The sequence below is a fragment of the Xenopus laevis genome, chromosome 2S (genome assembly GCF_017654675.1).
Source record: "Xenopus laevis strain J_2021 chromosome 2S, Xenopus_laevis_v10.1, whole genome shotgun sequence".
In the NCBI taxonomy this organism is placed as follows: domain Eukaryota; kingdom Metazoa; phylum Chordata; class Amphibia; order Anura; family Pipidae; genus Xenopus; species Xenopus laevis.
This window is the reverse complement of record NC_054374.1, coordinates 83,274,066-83,290,538: the sequence shown is the minus strand read 5'-3', so window position 1 is coordinate 83,290,538 and position 16,473 is coordinate 83,274,066. Positions and strand designations below refer to the sequence as shown.

The window sequence follows — 16,473 nt, the reverse complement described above, 5'->3', positions numbered from 1 at the left end:
TGACAACTGAGAACATTAACTACTAAATTGGATTCTCGTTTGGCTTGAGATCAGAGTTTTCACCTTAACGTTGTGCATCAAATTTTCTGTTAATAAGACACTACAATGTTACTTATGTGCACTTATGCTTGGGATCTATGTCCTTCAAGAAAATAAAATTTCGCCAAATTCAGTTTTTTAGCAATCTGAAACAGGTTCTTCTTGCAGTATATTCCTGTATTTTGAACTGTCCCCTTACATGCATTTTAATATGATGCATAGTTTCTGCCAAAAAACTAAAAAAAAACCCATCAACCTCTATAAAAAAAAATAAAAAATAAAAAAAAAATCATATTTCAGATCTAAGCTAAGTAAAAATGTAAGGGTCTGAACTTGTTTGCTAGGCATTGTGTGTTCATATATGTAGCCTGAACACTTGCATTCTTTTCCTTAACATTCTCCTTTAAAGTACATGCTACAAAAAGAAAGACTTAACTAAAGCCCCAAAGCTGGAGACTGAATTGTATTCTTTATTCAAATAAAATACATAATTGAAAACATTCGGCAAATATAGGGCATAGCTACAATAAATACATTTAACAATAATCCACAGAAGGTCAAACTAAAATTTGTCTATGTTGGTCAAACTTCATATACGGAGATCAGAAAATTGAGTGCAGAAGCTCAATTTATATAAAATAATAAGGAGGAGAAAAAAGCAAAGTGTGTACCTTTCAGAGCGATGACCTTGCTGGCTGGATTCATAATGGCATTGTCAGCTGAAATAGGCCTGCGAATTGGGTTGCTGGCATCATTCATGTCAATAATAACCACTTGGGCTTGCTCTCCTACCTTCTCCCGAATGCAGATGAATTTATCAGACTCCATTGTAAGGGTACTAAAACCAATGTTGGCTGGATTAATACCCAGATTTTGGAGCTGTCATGAGAGGATAAAAAAAGAAGATAAAATGTTAATTTTCATTAGTAAGTCATTTTGCTAAAGAGCACACGGTCTAAGGTCCATGCTAAAAGAGCAAAGTATATTAAAGCAATGGCACAATAAATCATACTCACCCAATAATATCTCCCTATAGATTACCATTAGAATTGTAGTATTCTCATGAAAATGCAGAATAAACCTGGTAAGGCTACACCAGTCCTAATAGTAATCTTTTAAAGGTATTTTTTAGGCTTTGTTGCTGAGGGAGCTCGATTTCTCACGGGCAACAAAACCTCCTGTCTGCTATAGCCAATTTTCTGTTAAGGTCTTTCAGACTGTTTTGGGTTTATGCCTATGTTTGTTTTCCTAGCAATAAAACTAAGCCAATACACAGGTTGATCTTAACAAAGATCTCTAAGGGGATATACATATATATATTTTTTTTTTTTTGCTCTTGCTCTCTTCAACTTTTGCTGTGAGTGCTTTAATTTTTGCTATATTATATTGGATTTTTTTTGTCAGCACCCAGCCAATGCTATTAAAGGACCAGTAACATCAGATTTTGTTGTTTTTTTTGTTTGTTTTTTTTAAACTCGTTAGTATACATTGGAAAAAAAAGCACCAAGACAAATTAAACTTTAAAATCGCAAAGCCTTTATTAAGAAATAACTTACCGAAACTCCGCTTCCGCTCCTCTTCAGAAAAGGCAATAGGGCGACGATCCATCAAGCGGCGTTCAATTTCTCCTCCCTGGCTATCTACTATAAGGAAGGCAGGGAGGAGAAAGCGAGTGCCGCATGATGGATCGCAATCGCCTTTCCTGAAGAGGAGCGCAAGCGGAGTTTCGGTTAAGTTATTTCTTACTAAAGACTTTAAAGTTTGATTTGTCTTGGTATTTTTTTTTTTTCAATGTATACTAAACATTTTTTAAAAAAAATGTTTGATGTTACTGGTCCTTTAAAGGAAAACTATACCCCCCAAACAATGTAGGTCTCTATAAAAAGATATCTCATAAAGCAGCTCATATGTAAAACCCTGCTTCATGTAAACAAACCATTGTCATAATAATATACTTTTCTAGTAGTATGTGCCATTGGGTAATCATAAATAGAAAATTGCCATTTTAAAAAATAAGGGCCGCCCCCTGGGATCGTACGATTCCCTGTGCACACAAACATACCATACATGTCACATAAGCCAATTAACAGACAGTTTTGTCTTTTGCTACACTTCTTCCTGTTACAGTAAGAGTTGTATTTCTGGTCAGGTGATCAGGTGATCTGAGGCAGCACACAGACCATCACGAAATGGTGGCTCAAGGCAAGAGATGTAAAAGGGCAAGATTTACTTAAATATACAGACCAGTTTGGTGAGATTGTTTAATATGCCACTTAATATGATGTAAACTATCTGTTGCTTAAGTGTTTATTTTGGGGGTATAGTTTTCCTTTAAGGAGAAGGTGAGTGCTGGTAACAAGCACTATATACACACACACACGGACATGTAGGGTGAGCTGCAGTTTCTCTGTCATGGATTAATATGCTTTTTTAAATTCAGAAACTATATTAGCATATTCTAACAGAGAACACAAAAAGTGTGCATTACTCATTTAATCTATGTATCTATAATTGCCCAATCATGTCCACACCCTCAACTTTCTCTTACAATGTTTGTGTTCTTGAATGATATAGAAGTATGGGTGTGTTCTGCCAACGTTCTTTTGCACAGTCCCACTACGAACAAACTCACAACCCCCTAATATTACAAAACATTTAGAGACAAGGCTCTTCTGGTACAAAAAAGAAAAGCTACTGCTAATACAACCCACAGAGCTTCTATTCTACTTACTATTATTAATTCTGCTTGCAGAATTGCCTGTGATGACTACTCAATAACTAAGTGGTATAGAAAGAACACAAAAGTGATGTATTCTCTTTAACACAACATTTTTTTTTCTTTTTTCTCTCTGTGATTTTTTGAACTTTTAGACCTTCAATTACTTCCAGGTTAGTTGCATCATTATAGAAAAAATTCACAGAAGCCGTGGACCTGATTTTAAAAAGGCACAGTTGCATATCCAGAACCAATTGTAGGAGGGTGGCATAAACAACCTGACCACTACAACAAATCAACATGGTTAAGGAATGCTTTGGTTTTCAATACACAGTAGACAAAAAGAAATGCTACAATGTCATAAAATGACACCAGATGGTACCATATGATCTTTATGCATGACAAGATTAAATACCATTGTATCCAAGCAACTTAAAGGAGAACAAATCTGACTTACATAATAATGGCCATTCGAAGGCACCATTCACCATCTGCTAAAGATATGTGCCAACTTATTAAGAGTGCACACCAATGACCCAAATGATATTCTTTGTTGGTGGGATAAAAAGCTCTTTGCCATGATCATATACAGTATTTAGGGACAGCATTGCTATGCAAAAAAAATGAATTTGAGAAAATAAAGGGAAGCTAAGATAAAATAAGTCATTTTGATTTCTTTAAAGGGGATCTATAGTCATACAAATGCACAGACAAAATGCACTTATGTTGTTTGTCTCCTGAGCAGAATGGCAGCCAGACATAAGCAAGCATTTTAGCTGAAACTTCTCATTTAGCATCCCAAATGCAACTGTGCAAGGACCAACAGGATTGGGCCACCACCTTGGTGATCAAATCAGAAAGATTCACTCATCTGGAGATCACGGTATAGCAAGCTTTACAAAAGACTAACAAGAGACAGGATTGCCATGGTTTAAACAGTCACACCCAGAAGGTAAAGAAATGACATGCGCATGAACCTATGTTCTTATTTATTGTAGGCCGCATACTCTGTATCTGTATGACACTTATCAATGAATTGTATGTATGCATGCTAAATGTTTGTATAATTTAGAACTTTGCAGTGTGTAGTAGTATCATAACCTGTGTGAACATGCACATGACAAGGGACTTTTTTCATGCTTGTGTTGATCCCCAACTCTTTTTACATTTGAATGTGGCTCACAGGTAAAAAAGGTTGGGGACTGGCTTAGAGGAAAACATTGACAGAAAACCTCCTAAGGCTAATGCTCACTAAGGAAGTCTCTCGAATAGCAAAACCATTACAATAGAACATCATTTATATATAGTGCAATAAGATACCAATTCCTTTAAGTAAGTGTTTTTCTTTTTAATTTAAGACATTGCTCCTTTTATTTGTAATCATAATTTATATATTAATATATATATATATATATATATATATATATATATATATATATTACAGAAAAGCATATTTCTAGTATGTCATGTTGGAAATATATGTATAGCGTTAGCCTTAAAAAAAAAAAAAAAAATAGAAGATACACTGGACGTATGCAAATAAACTACATCCATACTCTAAATATAAGATATCAACCTTTTCATTAAAATCTGCTGACTACGGCTTCTCTGTTTTCAAATCAGTTGACCAAGGTGCTGAATGATGGTTTGTAAGGCAGGACATTGAACTGCTGAGTGTGCAGCATTCTTTAACTTTCAACAACAGGAAGTTAACCATTGTTCTCAACGGATTTCCCAAATATGCTCAACTTAACTAGAATTCAAAAGCATGTGAGCAATTTTTGTTCTACATACACTTTACTCAAGTCAAATGTGTGAATCAGATCTGTGTATCATTTTGCAGGAAATGAAAAGTTAGGCTTTCAATTTTTAATAAGAAAAAAAGAAACACCCATAAACAAGATCACTGGACAATTATATATATATATATATATATATATATATATATATATATATATATATATATATATATATATATATATATATATATATATATATATATATATATATATATATATATATATATATATATATATATGTGCTAAAAGTAAGACTTTAACCATTCGATAGATATAAAAAAAAAAATCCAAATATCATGCATAGCTTACATGAACACTTAAACTATCCAAATAAAGTACAAGTGCATAATAAATAGGTTTCATAAAAGTAAAGTACCCAGATACCAATGCGATTCTGTGTGGTATTCCCCCTCCCTCCCTAAAAAAGAATGAGTCATTGGGGAGGCACAAACAGAATCAGGAAAAAGCCAAAAGCAATTGAGTTCAGGAAGTCACTCACCATTTATGCGATTGTTTCATCAGACCAGGGGAATCGAAAAATGATAACTCAGCTCTCTCTCCTTCAATTGGACAAAGACAAACAAAACTGCTACAGATACAGGCATATGAAAAAGTTTGGGAACCCCTCTCAGCCTGCATAATAATTTACTCCACTTTCAACAAAAAAAGAGAACAGTGGTATGTCTTTCATTTCCCAGAAACATACAGGGTGTTTTCTGAACAAAGATTTTTAGTGCAGAGGTTTAAACTGTCAGTTTCAACTGTAAGGAATGTAATCAGGAAATGGAAGGCCACAGGCACAGTTGCTGTAAAATCCAGGTCAGGCAGGCCAAGAAAAATACTGGAGCGGCATATGCGGAGTATTGTGAGAATTGTTACCGACAACCCAAAAATCACCTCCAAAGACCTGGAAGAATATCATTGCTGCAGATGGTGTATCTGTACATCGTTCTACAATTCAGTGCAATTCGCACAAAACATCTGTATGGCAGGGTGATGAGAAAGAAGTCCTTTCTGCACTCACGCCACAAACAGAGTCACTTGTTGTATGCAAAAGCTCATTTAGACAAGCCACAGTCATTTGGAACAAAGTGCTTTGGACTGATGAGACAAAAATTTAGTTATTTGGTCATAACAAAAAGCGCTTTGCATGGTGGAAGAAGAACACCGCATTCCAAGAAAAACACCTGCTACCTACTGTCCAAGTTGGAGGAGGTTCCATCATGCTGTGGGGCTGTGTGGCTAGTTCAGGGACTAGGGCCCTTGTTAAAGATGAATTCAACCCAATATCAACAAATTCTTCAGGATAATATTCAAGCATCAGTCAACAAAGTTGAAGTTATGCAGGGGTTGGATATTCCAACAAGACAATGACCCTAAACACACTTCAAAATCTACAAATGCATTCATGCAGAGGGAGAAGTACAATATTCTGGAATGGCCGTCACAATCCCCGACTCGAATATCATCAAAAATCTATGGGATGATTTGAAGCAGACTGTCCATGTTAGGCAGCCATCAAATTGAACTGAACTTGAGAGATTTTGTATGGACGAATGGTCAAAAATATCGCCATCCAGAATCCAGACACTCATCAAGTAGTAGGCATCTAGAGGCTGTTACATTTGCAAAAAGGAGGCTCAACTAAGTATTGATGGCATATTTCTGTTGGGGTGCCCAAATTTATGCACCTGTCTAATTTTGTTTTGATGCATATGGCATATTTTCTGTTAATCCACTAAACTTTATGTCACTGCTGAAATACTTCTGTTTTCATAAGGCATGTTATATATTAAAAGGAAGTTGCTACTTTGAAAGCTCAGCCAATGATAAACAAAACTCCAAAGAATTAAGAGGGGTTCCTTTTTCATACCACTGTATATACCCCTATAATAAGTTTGTTACTTGATGGCATTGAGCATAGGTTAGAAAAATCTGAATGATCAAATTCAACATCACACCCATGCTAAAAATGGGTAGATTGAATGCTTTGGAGCACTCAAAGTAAGGAAGATTGATTTGCTATCATGAATAAAATGCTGAAGTGTTTTGCACACGACTAGCCTAAGGGTGGCCATACAGCTCAGAGTTACATTCTACCTCTAGCTGAAGATTTAAGTTTGGCCGATCAATAAGACAACTGACATCCAAGACTTTTGCAGGTACTGGTCACTTTGTCTCCCGCCATGCATGCACCAAATATCATACAAAACTTCATACAATATCTGTGCAGTTAATATTGCAGATAGTTCACTTTTTAATTTAGTGAAACATCTGATGGCCTGACTGGTGTCAATACATTATATTGAATGGAAAACTTTTGGCTGCTGAAAGGTTCCATGTGCTGCTTATGTCATCTGTCACTCCAGAACACTGTAAATTTAATATAATTCTCTGCAGGCCCACATTTTACTAGTATGTTTCATAATAATACATTTAGTAGCTGCATTGCACTTACAAAGACACATGAAACTTTTTTTTAACATTTCAAGCTTTTATTTATTGTATACGCAGCCTTCGGATGAGCATTCTTCATTTCACTTAATGGATAATTAGACGGCTTGGTGCAGCTCTTCAATACAAATGCCTCTAACGTGCAATAATAAATGCATTTTGTGTCCACAGGCTCTATTAATAATGGTACCACTGGCAGACATTCACTTTGCAGAAAAATAGCTGCAGTACATTTAAGCCTTAACTTGTCAGGAAGGAAACTCAAGTCAGAATCCACCACTTTTGCTTAGAAGAATACAAGAAAATTGAGGGGGGCGCAAGACTTTTCTTTGGAAATTACGAATAGTTGAGCTACTGCTATGAGATCACAACAATATAAACACATTCAACCAGAACTAATACTCTTATCAATCCTCAAGAAGGCATTTTCTATTGTGAAAAGTAGGCAGGCGCCTAGAAGTATTTTAAGGGTGCTGTATTGCCAGCAGCTGTAGCTAAACTTAGATGCAAAGTATTGAAAAATACCAAGGAATCAGATGTGATATTAAATAGTGATGTCACTATTTGTTCAACATAGCTTTTCATGTCAGAGCAAATTAGGTCAAAACAATGATATGGCTTATAAAAATTGAATACATATTAGAGAAGTAACTGAAACCTAATTCTACTTTATAATACACACCCTACCAACAATGTATCAAAATGTAAAATAAAATCTGCAACATCCGAGAGACTATTATTGATATAAAGTAGATCCCTCCATTTTAAATTTTTCAGTGGAGCAGAAAAAGGTGTAAAATCCAGATAAATGTAAAGTCAGGGAAATGTAATATGTATAATATATATAGGTAGGACCACCAAAAAAAGATGAAAGGAAACAGGGGATGTAAAATTGAGGTTTCACTTCATATGGGACTGCACAGGACCACATTATCAGTGACCACAATCTCTATAAATCAAGATTAAATACTTTCCTACTCAGCAAACTCTTGAGCCTGTGACAGATTCCTGTCATCAAAGCAGAAGGCAGGAAAGTAAACTTGAATGATTTAATCATTTGTCTGGGCGAGTGGCTAGTTATGGCTCTAGAAAAGTCCACCATTTGATACAAGTGCTAAAGTCTGCGTTACATGGAAACATTCACTATTGGCTTAATGATAAATATTACTGCTACGAGTTAAGCTGGAGAGCAATTTGTTTGGTCAAACAAGAAATTAAGTGAAATCACGCCAGAGACAAGTGCACATGCATGTGATCTGAAATAATGCAAATAAGCTAATGGACACTAATGTGTATTCATACACATGCTGAGATATTATGGTTCAGATTTACTACTAAGATTTACTAAGGTTCGAGTTTAAACCACTAATTGAGATTTATCATTCCCCTACCACTCGAATTTTATAGGTCGTCACCTAAAACCTGCCCAGTTCATGTTTAAGTCAATAGCAGAGGTCCGTTGACTCATTTGAAGATGTTAATAGCCTCAGGAAAAAACTCGATTAGAATTGCATTTGAATTCTATTCGAGTTTTCGGGTCAATAACATTCGAACGAAGTTTAGTTCTAATTTTTTCATAAGTAAGCTTCCATTCGAGTTATGAATAAATTAGAGTTTATTAGAGTAAAAAAAGAAATCTCATGACTAAAACTCGACTTTTGATAAATCTGCCCCTATGTGCTTACCATGTGTTAATTTCCAACACATGGCAACGCTAACTGGTTCTTCCCTGCAGGTTTGCAGCCACAGGGAAGGTGACCAATGATGAACAAATTAAATGAAAAAAAAATCTTGATTTTTTTTTTTTCTGCATTGGTAGTCACTGCAAGAACAAGCCGGCAGTGAAGAAGTGAACTAATTAACATGTGTTGCCACACAGTGGAATTCACACGGCTATACAACAGAGCAATCTAAGTGTTAGCTTCAAACATTCTTTCATACAAATGGCAGTGTTTAATGAATTACCATTGTCTATAATTCCGTTTCGCTTGATGTCACTGCACGAGACCCTAACTAACCACTTTTAGATGCAACCATATGATGGTGAGCACATTATATCCTATGTTTTCAGTTACATGTGCAAGTGTTTTTTTGCAGTGCATATGACTAGAAGGGCAAGAGAAATTAATTGACCAACTACACGTCCCCTTTGCATCTTATTAAATAGTGTTAAAATGAAATAGTGTTATACGCAACCGATTACCGTATATACTTGCGTATAAGCCGAGTTTTTCAGCACCCAAAATGTGCTGAAAAACTCGACCTCGGCTTATACGCGGGTCACCGGCCGCAGATACGCTCCTTCCGCGGCCCCAACACACCTCCCTCCCAACCCGGAAACGTCAAGGCAACACGACGGCGAATTAGAACGCACGTGGAACGCGGAAGTAAGGTAAACGCGGCACATTGTTGCGGACTCAAGTTCTTGCAACAATGGAGGAGGATTGCAAAGCGAGGGATGGTTGGCGGAAGAGTTTATTGTCTTGGCTGCCGCACATACAACTTACTACTGGGGTTGTTCTGGCCGTGTTGATTTCTGTAGTAGTTTCGACTCCAGATAAGATAAGAACGATGATGTGGGACCACGGTTTGATTTAGAGCCTGGCTCGCCGGGATCCACAACAGGTATTTGCTTTGGCTTAAGTAGTTCTATGCGTTGCTACAAAATGTTGTGCGTTAAATAACTGATTCCCAGGAGGACCTTATTTCGGCTACACTCGTGTTCTATTCTTTTAAAGTGGGATTTCCGGCCTAACATCATTTTGTGTTTCTCTTCATAAGGAAGAAACTCGTATGTTAGGGCTTCAGAAATAGATAAACAAATGTTACTTTTAGAATACAGGTATTCCTTTAAAAGCACCAGTACCTAACCAATGCAGCTTTTAGAAACCTTCCAGTCTTTCATAATGCAAAAAGCAACTTTTGTACTTTAAGAGTTAGCACAAGAACTAAATAAGAGCTGATTTTTTATTTTTAGGGGTTCAACATGTTGGTCCTCCTTGGCTCCAAACTTTTGAGAGTCCTGAAACTACTAAACCCATCACAGTGCAGTGAATTAGTTTTTGCCTGAAGTCTCTTCCTGATTAGATAGATTTCTATGCCATAAAACATGATTACACATTTACACATTCACATTTTGAAATCTGACATGGGGCCCCTAGGCTTATACACGAGTCAATACATTTTTCCAGTTTTCTTAGGTAAATTAGGTACCTCGGCTTATACACGGGTCGGCTTATACACGAGTATATACGGTATACTTGAATTACAAAGCTGTAAATGTATTTGCATATGTAATTGCTATTGAAAAGCTTATTCTTAAAATATTTTCTACAGACATTTTTGCGTTATTTTAAAACATAAATCACATCAATTTAAAGCATAGATTCAGAAACAATTGGGCTTTTAAACAGTGGTGGGCAGGTAAATAGATTGCAATTTAGGGAAGCCCATAATATGGTTCTGCAGTAAACTACCAGATACACGGTCAATTATCTGTAATCTTGTTTTATGGTAAGGTAGCTAACTGCAGCACCATATTATGGGTGCTGCAGTAGACTAAGGAATCTAACGTGTAAAATCAAACTACGTGTAAAAGGTCAACATGTGAAAAAACATGTATTTTTTCTGCAAGGCTGTAAATTACATACATATCGCTTTTATAAAGTGGTAGGAATCTTAAAGGTATACACCACAGTATTTGTATATTCTTGCAGGAAGGGAGTAGAAGTCTTTATTTCACTTCTCACTTCCTCTATTATCTTATCACTGTATAGAACAAACCTCTGCCCTGGAAACAGGACATACAATGAAAAACACTGAAAAACTAAAAGGGAAAGGGGTATATAACACCATAAAGAGGAAATATAACATGAATCTCTAATGAACTCTTTTTTGCCCTTAGCCAAAGATTGTGCTGCAAGAGAAACACATCTTTCCTTTCCAGACAGGCACTATTCCAATGCAACTACTGGTCCTTCAACCAAGGCAAACTGTGTTTGAGGATTCTGTGTACAATGCCTGTGAAAACTGCTCAGCTCTGGCAAGCTTTGAGTCTTGCTACAGTTAAACAGTGTCATAAGATACCATGTACATAAAAAGCTGCCCACCACCTGGCCACTATCACTAAAGAGCAGAGAACAGGTAGCTTCTTTAGAAGACTACAACCAGAGAAAGAAACAAACACACGTTTCAGTAAAATGCAGCAGCATTTTAAGGGTAGGGACACACTGGGCGATTTGGGGAGATTTAGTCGCCTGGCGACTAATCGCAGCGACTTTTCTCCCCGAATGCCTCCCCTCACTCTGCGCCTGGATAAAATGAAAAGTCGCCGGCGCTAATCACACACGGCGATTCGTTTTCCGAAATCGCCCGAAGTTGCCTCACGAGGAAACTTCGGGCGACTTCGGAAAACAAATCGCCGCGTGTGATTAGCGCAGGCGATTTTTCATTTTATCCAGGCGCAGAGTGAGGGGAGGCATTCGGGGAAGATTGGTCGTGGAAAGTCGCGGCGATTAGTCGCCAGGCGACTAAATCTCCCCAAATCGCCCAGTGTGTCCCTACCCTAAAAATGCAAGCCACACATTGCTTTACCAAAGCTACAACCAGACAAGTAAATGTCACATGAATTTTGCCAACATAGTCCGAGTGTAACAACTTAAAAGTTCAAGTTTGTCAAGAAGCAATCTCTGCCGCTGATCAGAGATCAACCTAAGTGAAATATGCTGTATTAAATTATAATTTATGTTGCCTAGATAGGCTATTAGTTGGCTTGTACTGTAGCAGTTTATCTAACTATCCCAACCTATGCTATAGCTCTGTGGAGACAACATTTTGGATAACTCCCCTGCCCACTCATCTGTTTTTGTGGCAACTATAAAGAGAAAAAGAATTGGTGCATACAGCCAAAACAACCACACAAATTTACTGTCTATACTAAAGTGCACAAATGAACCCTTATATCCACTAATGAAGAGAGAAATCAATAGCGATGTAACCAGAACCAGATCGTATCAATAATATATGCGGTCTGTACTAAAGGAAGGAGAAAGGCTCTGTTTCTAAAGATTGATTTCAATGTTACTTACAGTGCTGCATGATCACATTTTAAGACACAGATTAATCAAAACTTTAAATTCTAAACATGCACACCACTGCCTAGTATTTTCAATGTACGAATATCAGTTGACCAAAACATGGAAAAATGATACTTCCCTTAAAAAATTTTTTTTTTTTCTCATCACACCTTAAAAGCAAAGTATTGATGAAGTAAATCTGCTTATTAATTTTGAATATGAACCACTTTCTATATTTAAACAGGGCTGACTGCACATGGCCGCTTGAAAAAGCTTATCAAGAGCTTACCAGTGATAAGTGGGTGTGTCTAAGAACAGTTGTCACAGAGCATCTTCTGAGTTTTATCAATGCCAGGAAGCTCTCCCATATTACAAAACATGGCAAGAAGTTTATGCAATATCTTTTTTTTTTTTTTAGAGAACCATTGTTTGAGGGGTATAGTATTCCTTTTATAAAAATAAAAAAAAATCACACTACTTGCCTTGGGTCACCCCTACCCCATAATCTTACATATAAAATACACCAATTTCTATTGATGTCCTCGGGAAGTGACATACAGCAAGAGAAGTAATCAAAAAAGTAATGCTGCCCCCTAGGGCGCCACTGTAAATATAATGAAATTATTTTACCCGCATGCTCCAATTTTTACAACAAAAGTTCCATAGCGCCAGAGTCAGGGCACCCAAACACCTTAAATACAGGTTTAATGTTTTTGGAAGGACAGCCCCAGATCATATGCACCTGTGTGTAAGTTACCCCTTATAGGTGTGTAAGGAAATAGAGCCAGGCAGGTTAACTGCAAAAAGTTTTAATTGAACGACATGTTTCGGGATGTGCAATTAAAACTTTTGCAGTTAACCTGCGAGTGCCTGTTTCCTTACACATGTTTCGCCTTACTTGGACAAAGGCTTAAAGGGATATACAAATACAAATCAATGGAGGGCACTCCAAACGTTGTAAAAGAAAAGAAAATCTTTTAACACAGAAATTACTTTTAAAGAAATATGAGCTGCAATCAACCCAGGGATACCCCCACAGTTAGTTACCCAAAGTCATATACAAAATAGATAGGGTATGCACACTCAAAGAAAAAAATCTTTGACAAACAAAGGTGGTATTAAAAAAATCCTTTTATATAATATATAAAACAAGTGTACATCGGATAGGCTGGTATATTATACGAGACAGTTTATACATAGCGGTATCAACACAGTTGATAATTCCCCTTGCCAAAGGCTATAGTGCTGAAACATTGGGGCTTTCTCATTATTGGCAAGTGTATCTGCTCACTGTGGTTTGTCTCCTTTGTTGCCTCGATCTTGTACCTAGGTGGTATGTATATATATATATGTGTTGATACCGCTATGAATAAGGCTTAATTTGAACCAGTAATCAGCATATAAATTACCCCTTATAGGCATCACTATTGCATTCCACCAAGGGACATGTTGGTACTCTGTCTGAATAATCATTTAAGGACACATTACTGCATTACAAATAGGTCAACGGTCTTCTAGCAGACCCTGAAATTTTCTCTAAAATCATTAACTAGGGCACAAGTTCAATGAGTTGCAGTATGCGAAAAAAGATCAATCCTCCTTTATGCGGATATTTTTATCAGTGTGCACTTTTTAAAGCTAACATTAGTAAATTAGGATAGGACTGCCTCAGGGTATCAGGTAGTAAGTAAATACATTCACTTTGAGGTGCCTAACTTTTGGCACCCACAAGCAAAAAAAAAAAAAAAAGACTTTCATTTTGCTTTAAAGGGAAGCCATTGCTATAAAAAACTGGAAAGGCAGTGAGACTTATAGGAACGGTATCACCAAAAACTGAAAGCATCTTAAAGAAATGACAATATAATGTACTGTTGCCGTGCACTGGTAAAACTTGTGCGTTTGCTTCAGAAACTACTATAGTTTATATAACAAGGTTCTATGTAGACATGGAGGAAGCCATTCAAGCACAGGATAGACAATGGATAAATTCTGAAAAATCCCATTGTATACAACAGAGTTTATCGGTTATCTGTGGTGTATCCTGTGTCTTTTCTCCTTTTTCAGCTATGGCTGCCCCCATGGCCACAAAGCAGCTTGTTTATATAAACTATTGTAGAGTTTCTGAAGTGAACACACCAGTTTTAATAGTGTAGGGCAACAGTACATTATATTTGCATTACTTTAAAACACTTTCATTTTTTCTGGTGGTTACTGTTCCTTTAACTTTTTTTCCACTATTAACATATACTAGAATGGCTTAGTAAATGGGACCATTAATGAAGCATTGGGGGTGCCAAACTGTTCTCTAGATACACTAAACACAAGTGTTACACTTGACACCCAGGTTTCAGGGAGGTTTTATCATGGAACTGCAATTAGCAATACCGTAACTGAACGTATTAACACTGAAATCTTCAATTATGAAAATGACTACTAATTGCTTGAGACATTAAGCATCTGAACACAATTTATAAAAAAAACATCTGTGTGAAGGAATTCAATGACCCAAGATTGTAGAGAAAATATATGCATCTGGTCAATAATCCAAGGTGATGGGGTAATGATAACCACCAGTTTTCATTTGAAATAGTATGAGCAATAGAGGTATCCTGAAGTACTTTATCTGGTATAGGTAAATCAAAAACAACTGGACTTGTAATCATTGAAGAAGTTTTACTACTCATCCGAGCAGCTTCTTCAGTTCAACCGACTGGTGGGGAAGTTCTCGGCATATAAACTCTTCCACTAATCCAATCACAATGGCACATTGTAACTTTTCAAAGAGGTGACATCTGAAATTTACTAGATACCTAAACTAGATATACCATGACCTGGATGAATGAAAATCTTCATAGTCATACTTTGATAAACAACTTCCCTTTGCGAGACATACTTTGTGCAGAGGCAGGTAGAATACATTAACCATTATATTACTACGCAATTAAACATTTTGAAATTGTGTTAATAATAATAATAATAATAATAATATCTATTCTAGTAGCAAGTCGGTATTGCTGCTTGCTACAGCTGAAAACCCTTTCACCACTTAGTCTGACACCCATGTTGCTTACTGACCAACACTGGGCAAATCTGGCAGTGTAACAACCAACACAAACTCTAGGTTTACTTTCATTCTACCAGCAGTAGATGTATTAAATCCAATTGGTTCCTATACTAGACTTATGCAATCTGATTGGTCGTTATAGGGTACTGCAATGGCAAAATTTGACTGCCATAAGTAAATAACCGCTACAGGAGTGAAATGGATAACTTTAATTGCATTAACTTTTAAATAAACATCTAAGAGAAATGGCAGCCAACCCTGAAAAACAGTGCAAGTTACAATCAAGTATTTTTTTCAACATTTTTAAATTATGTTTACTACATTTAAACAGGGACATATACCAGGTTTGGCTACACAAGTATATAACTATAAATCTGTCTTCTGGAAGATTTATACTGGAAAGCAATCTTCTCAGATAGATTTGGAGTACAGGTATGGTATCCATTATCCAGAAAGCTCTGAATAACGGGATGGCGGTCTCCGATAGACTCCATTTTATCGTAATAATCCAAAAAATGTTTTAAATGATTTCCTTTTTGTCAATACTAAAGCAGTACCTTGTATTGATCCAAACTAAGATATTATTAATCCTTACTGGAAGCAAAACCAGCCTATTACGTTTATTTAATGTTTACATGATTTTCTAGTAGACTTAAGGTATGAAGATCCAAATTATGGAAAGATCTTTTTATCCAGAATACCCCAGGTCCCAAGCATTCTGGATAACAGGTCCCATACCTGTAATACCGACTATAGTAAAATGATCAAAATAGCCATGTGAATGCTTCTAGATTAGGTCACAAATGATGGCTACTGGATTTACTTAAAGGAGAAGGAAAGGTTAAAACTAAGTAAGTCTTATCAGAAAGGTCCATCTTAATATCGGCTCTGAGTCCCCTGTCAAAAGAAACACTGCATTTCTTTCCTTCTATTGTGTACTCATGGGCTTCTGTATCAGACTTCCTGCCTTCAACTTAAACCTCATTGCCCTGGGCAAGAGCATGCTCAGTTTGCTCCCCCCTCCCTTCTCTACTGTAATCTGAGCCCAGAGCAGGGAGAGACTCATGCAGGAAGTAATGTCACACCAGGTTAATACTGTAGCTCCTATCCTAAACAAACAGAGAGTTTCTAGAGCTTTTTACTCAGGTATGGTAAAACATTCTACAAAATAAATATAGCATTCTAGCTTGCACTAATGCAGCTAATCTATTGGCAATAAAATGCCTCTGTAGCTTTCCTTCTCCTTTAAAAAAATTTCCTTAATTTTAAAATACGGTATATATTTTTTTAATAGTGTGAAAGGTAAACCTCACAATCACCATACAG

At 36.6% G+C, this 16,473-nt stretch overlaps 1 protein-coding gene across 4 annotated transcripts in view; it reads right to left on the bottom strand.

The window, feature by feature from the left end:
* Positions 1–16,473, bottom strand: part of cltc.S (clathrin, heavy chain (Hc) S homeolog) — a 70,748-nt gene that overhangs the window by 50,175 nt on the left and 4,100 nt on the right. For all 4 annotated transcript variants that reach the window (XM_041584087.1, XM_041584089.1, XM_041584088.1 and 1 more), the window contains exon 2: positions 711–918. In XM_041584087.1, the coding sequence (XP_041440021.1) occupies positions 711–918 (208 nt within the window). The remainder of the gene's footprint in view (positions 1–710; positions 919–16,473) is intronic.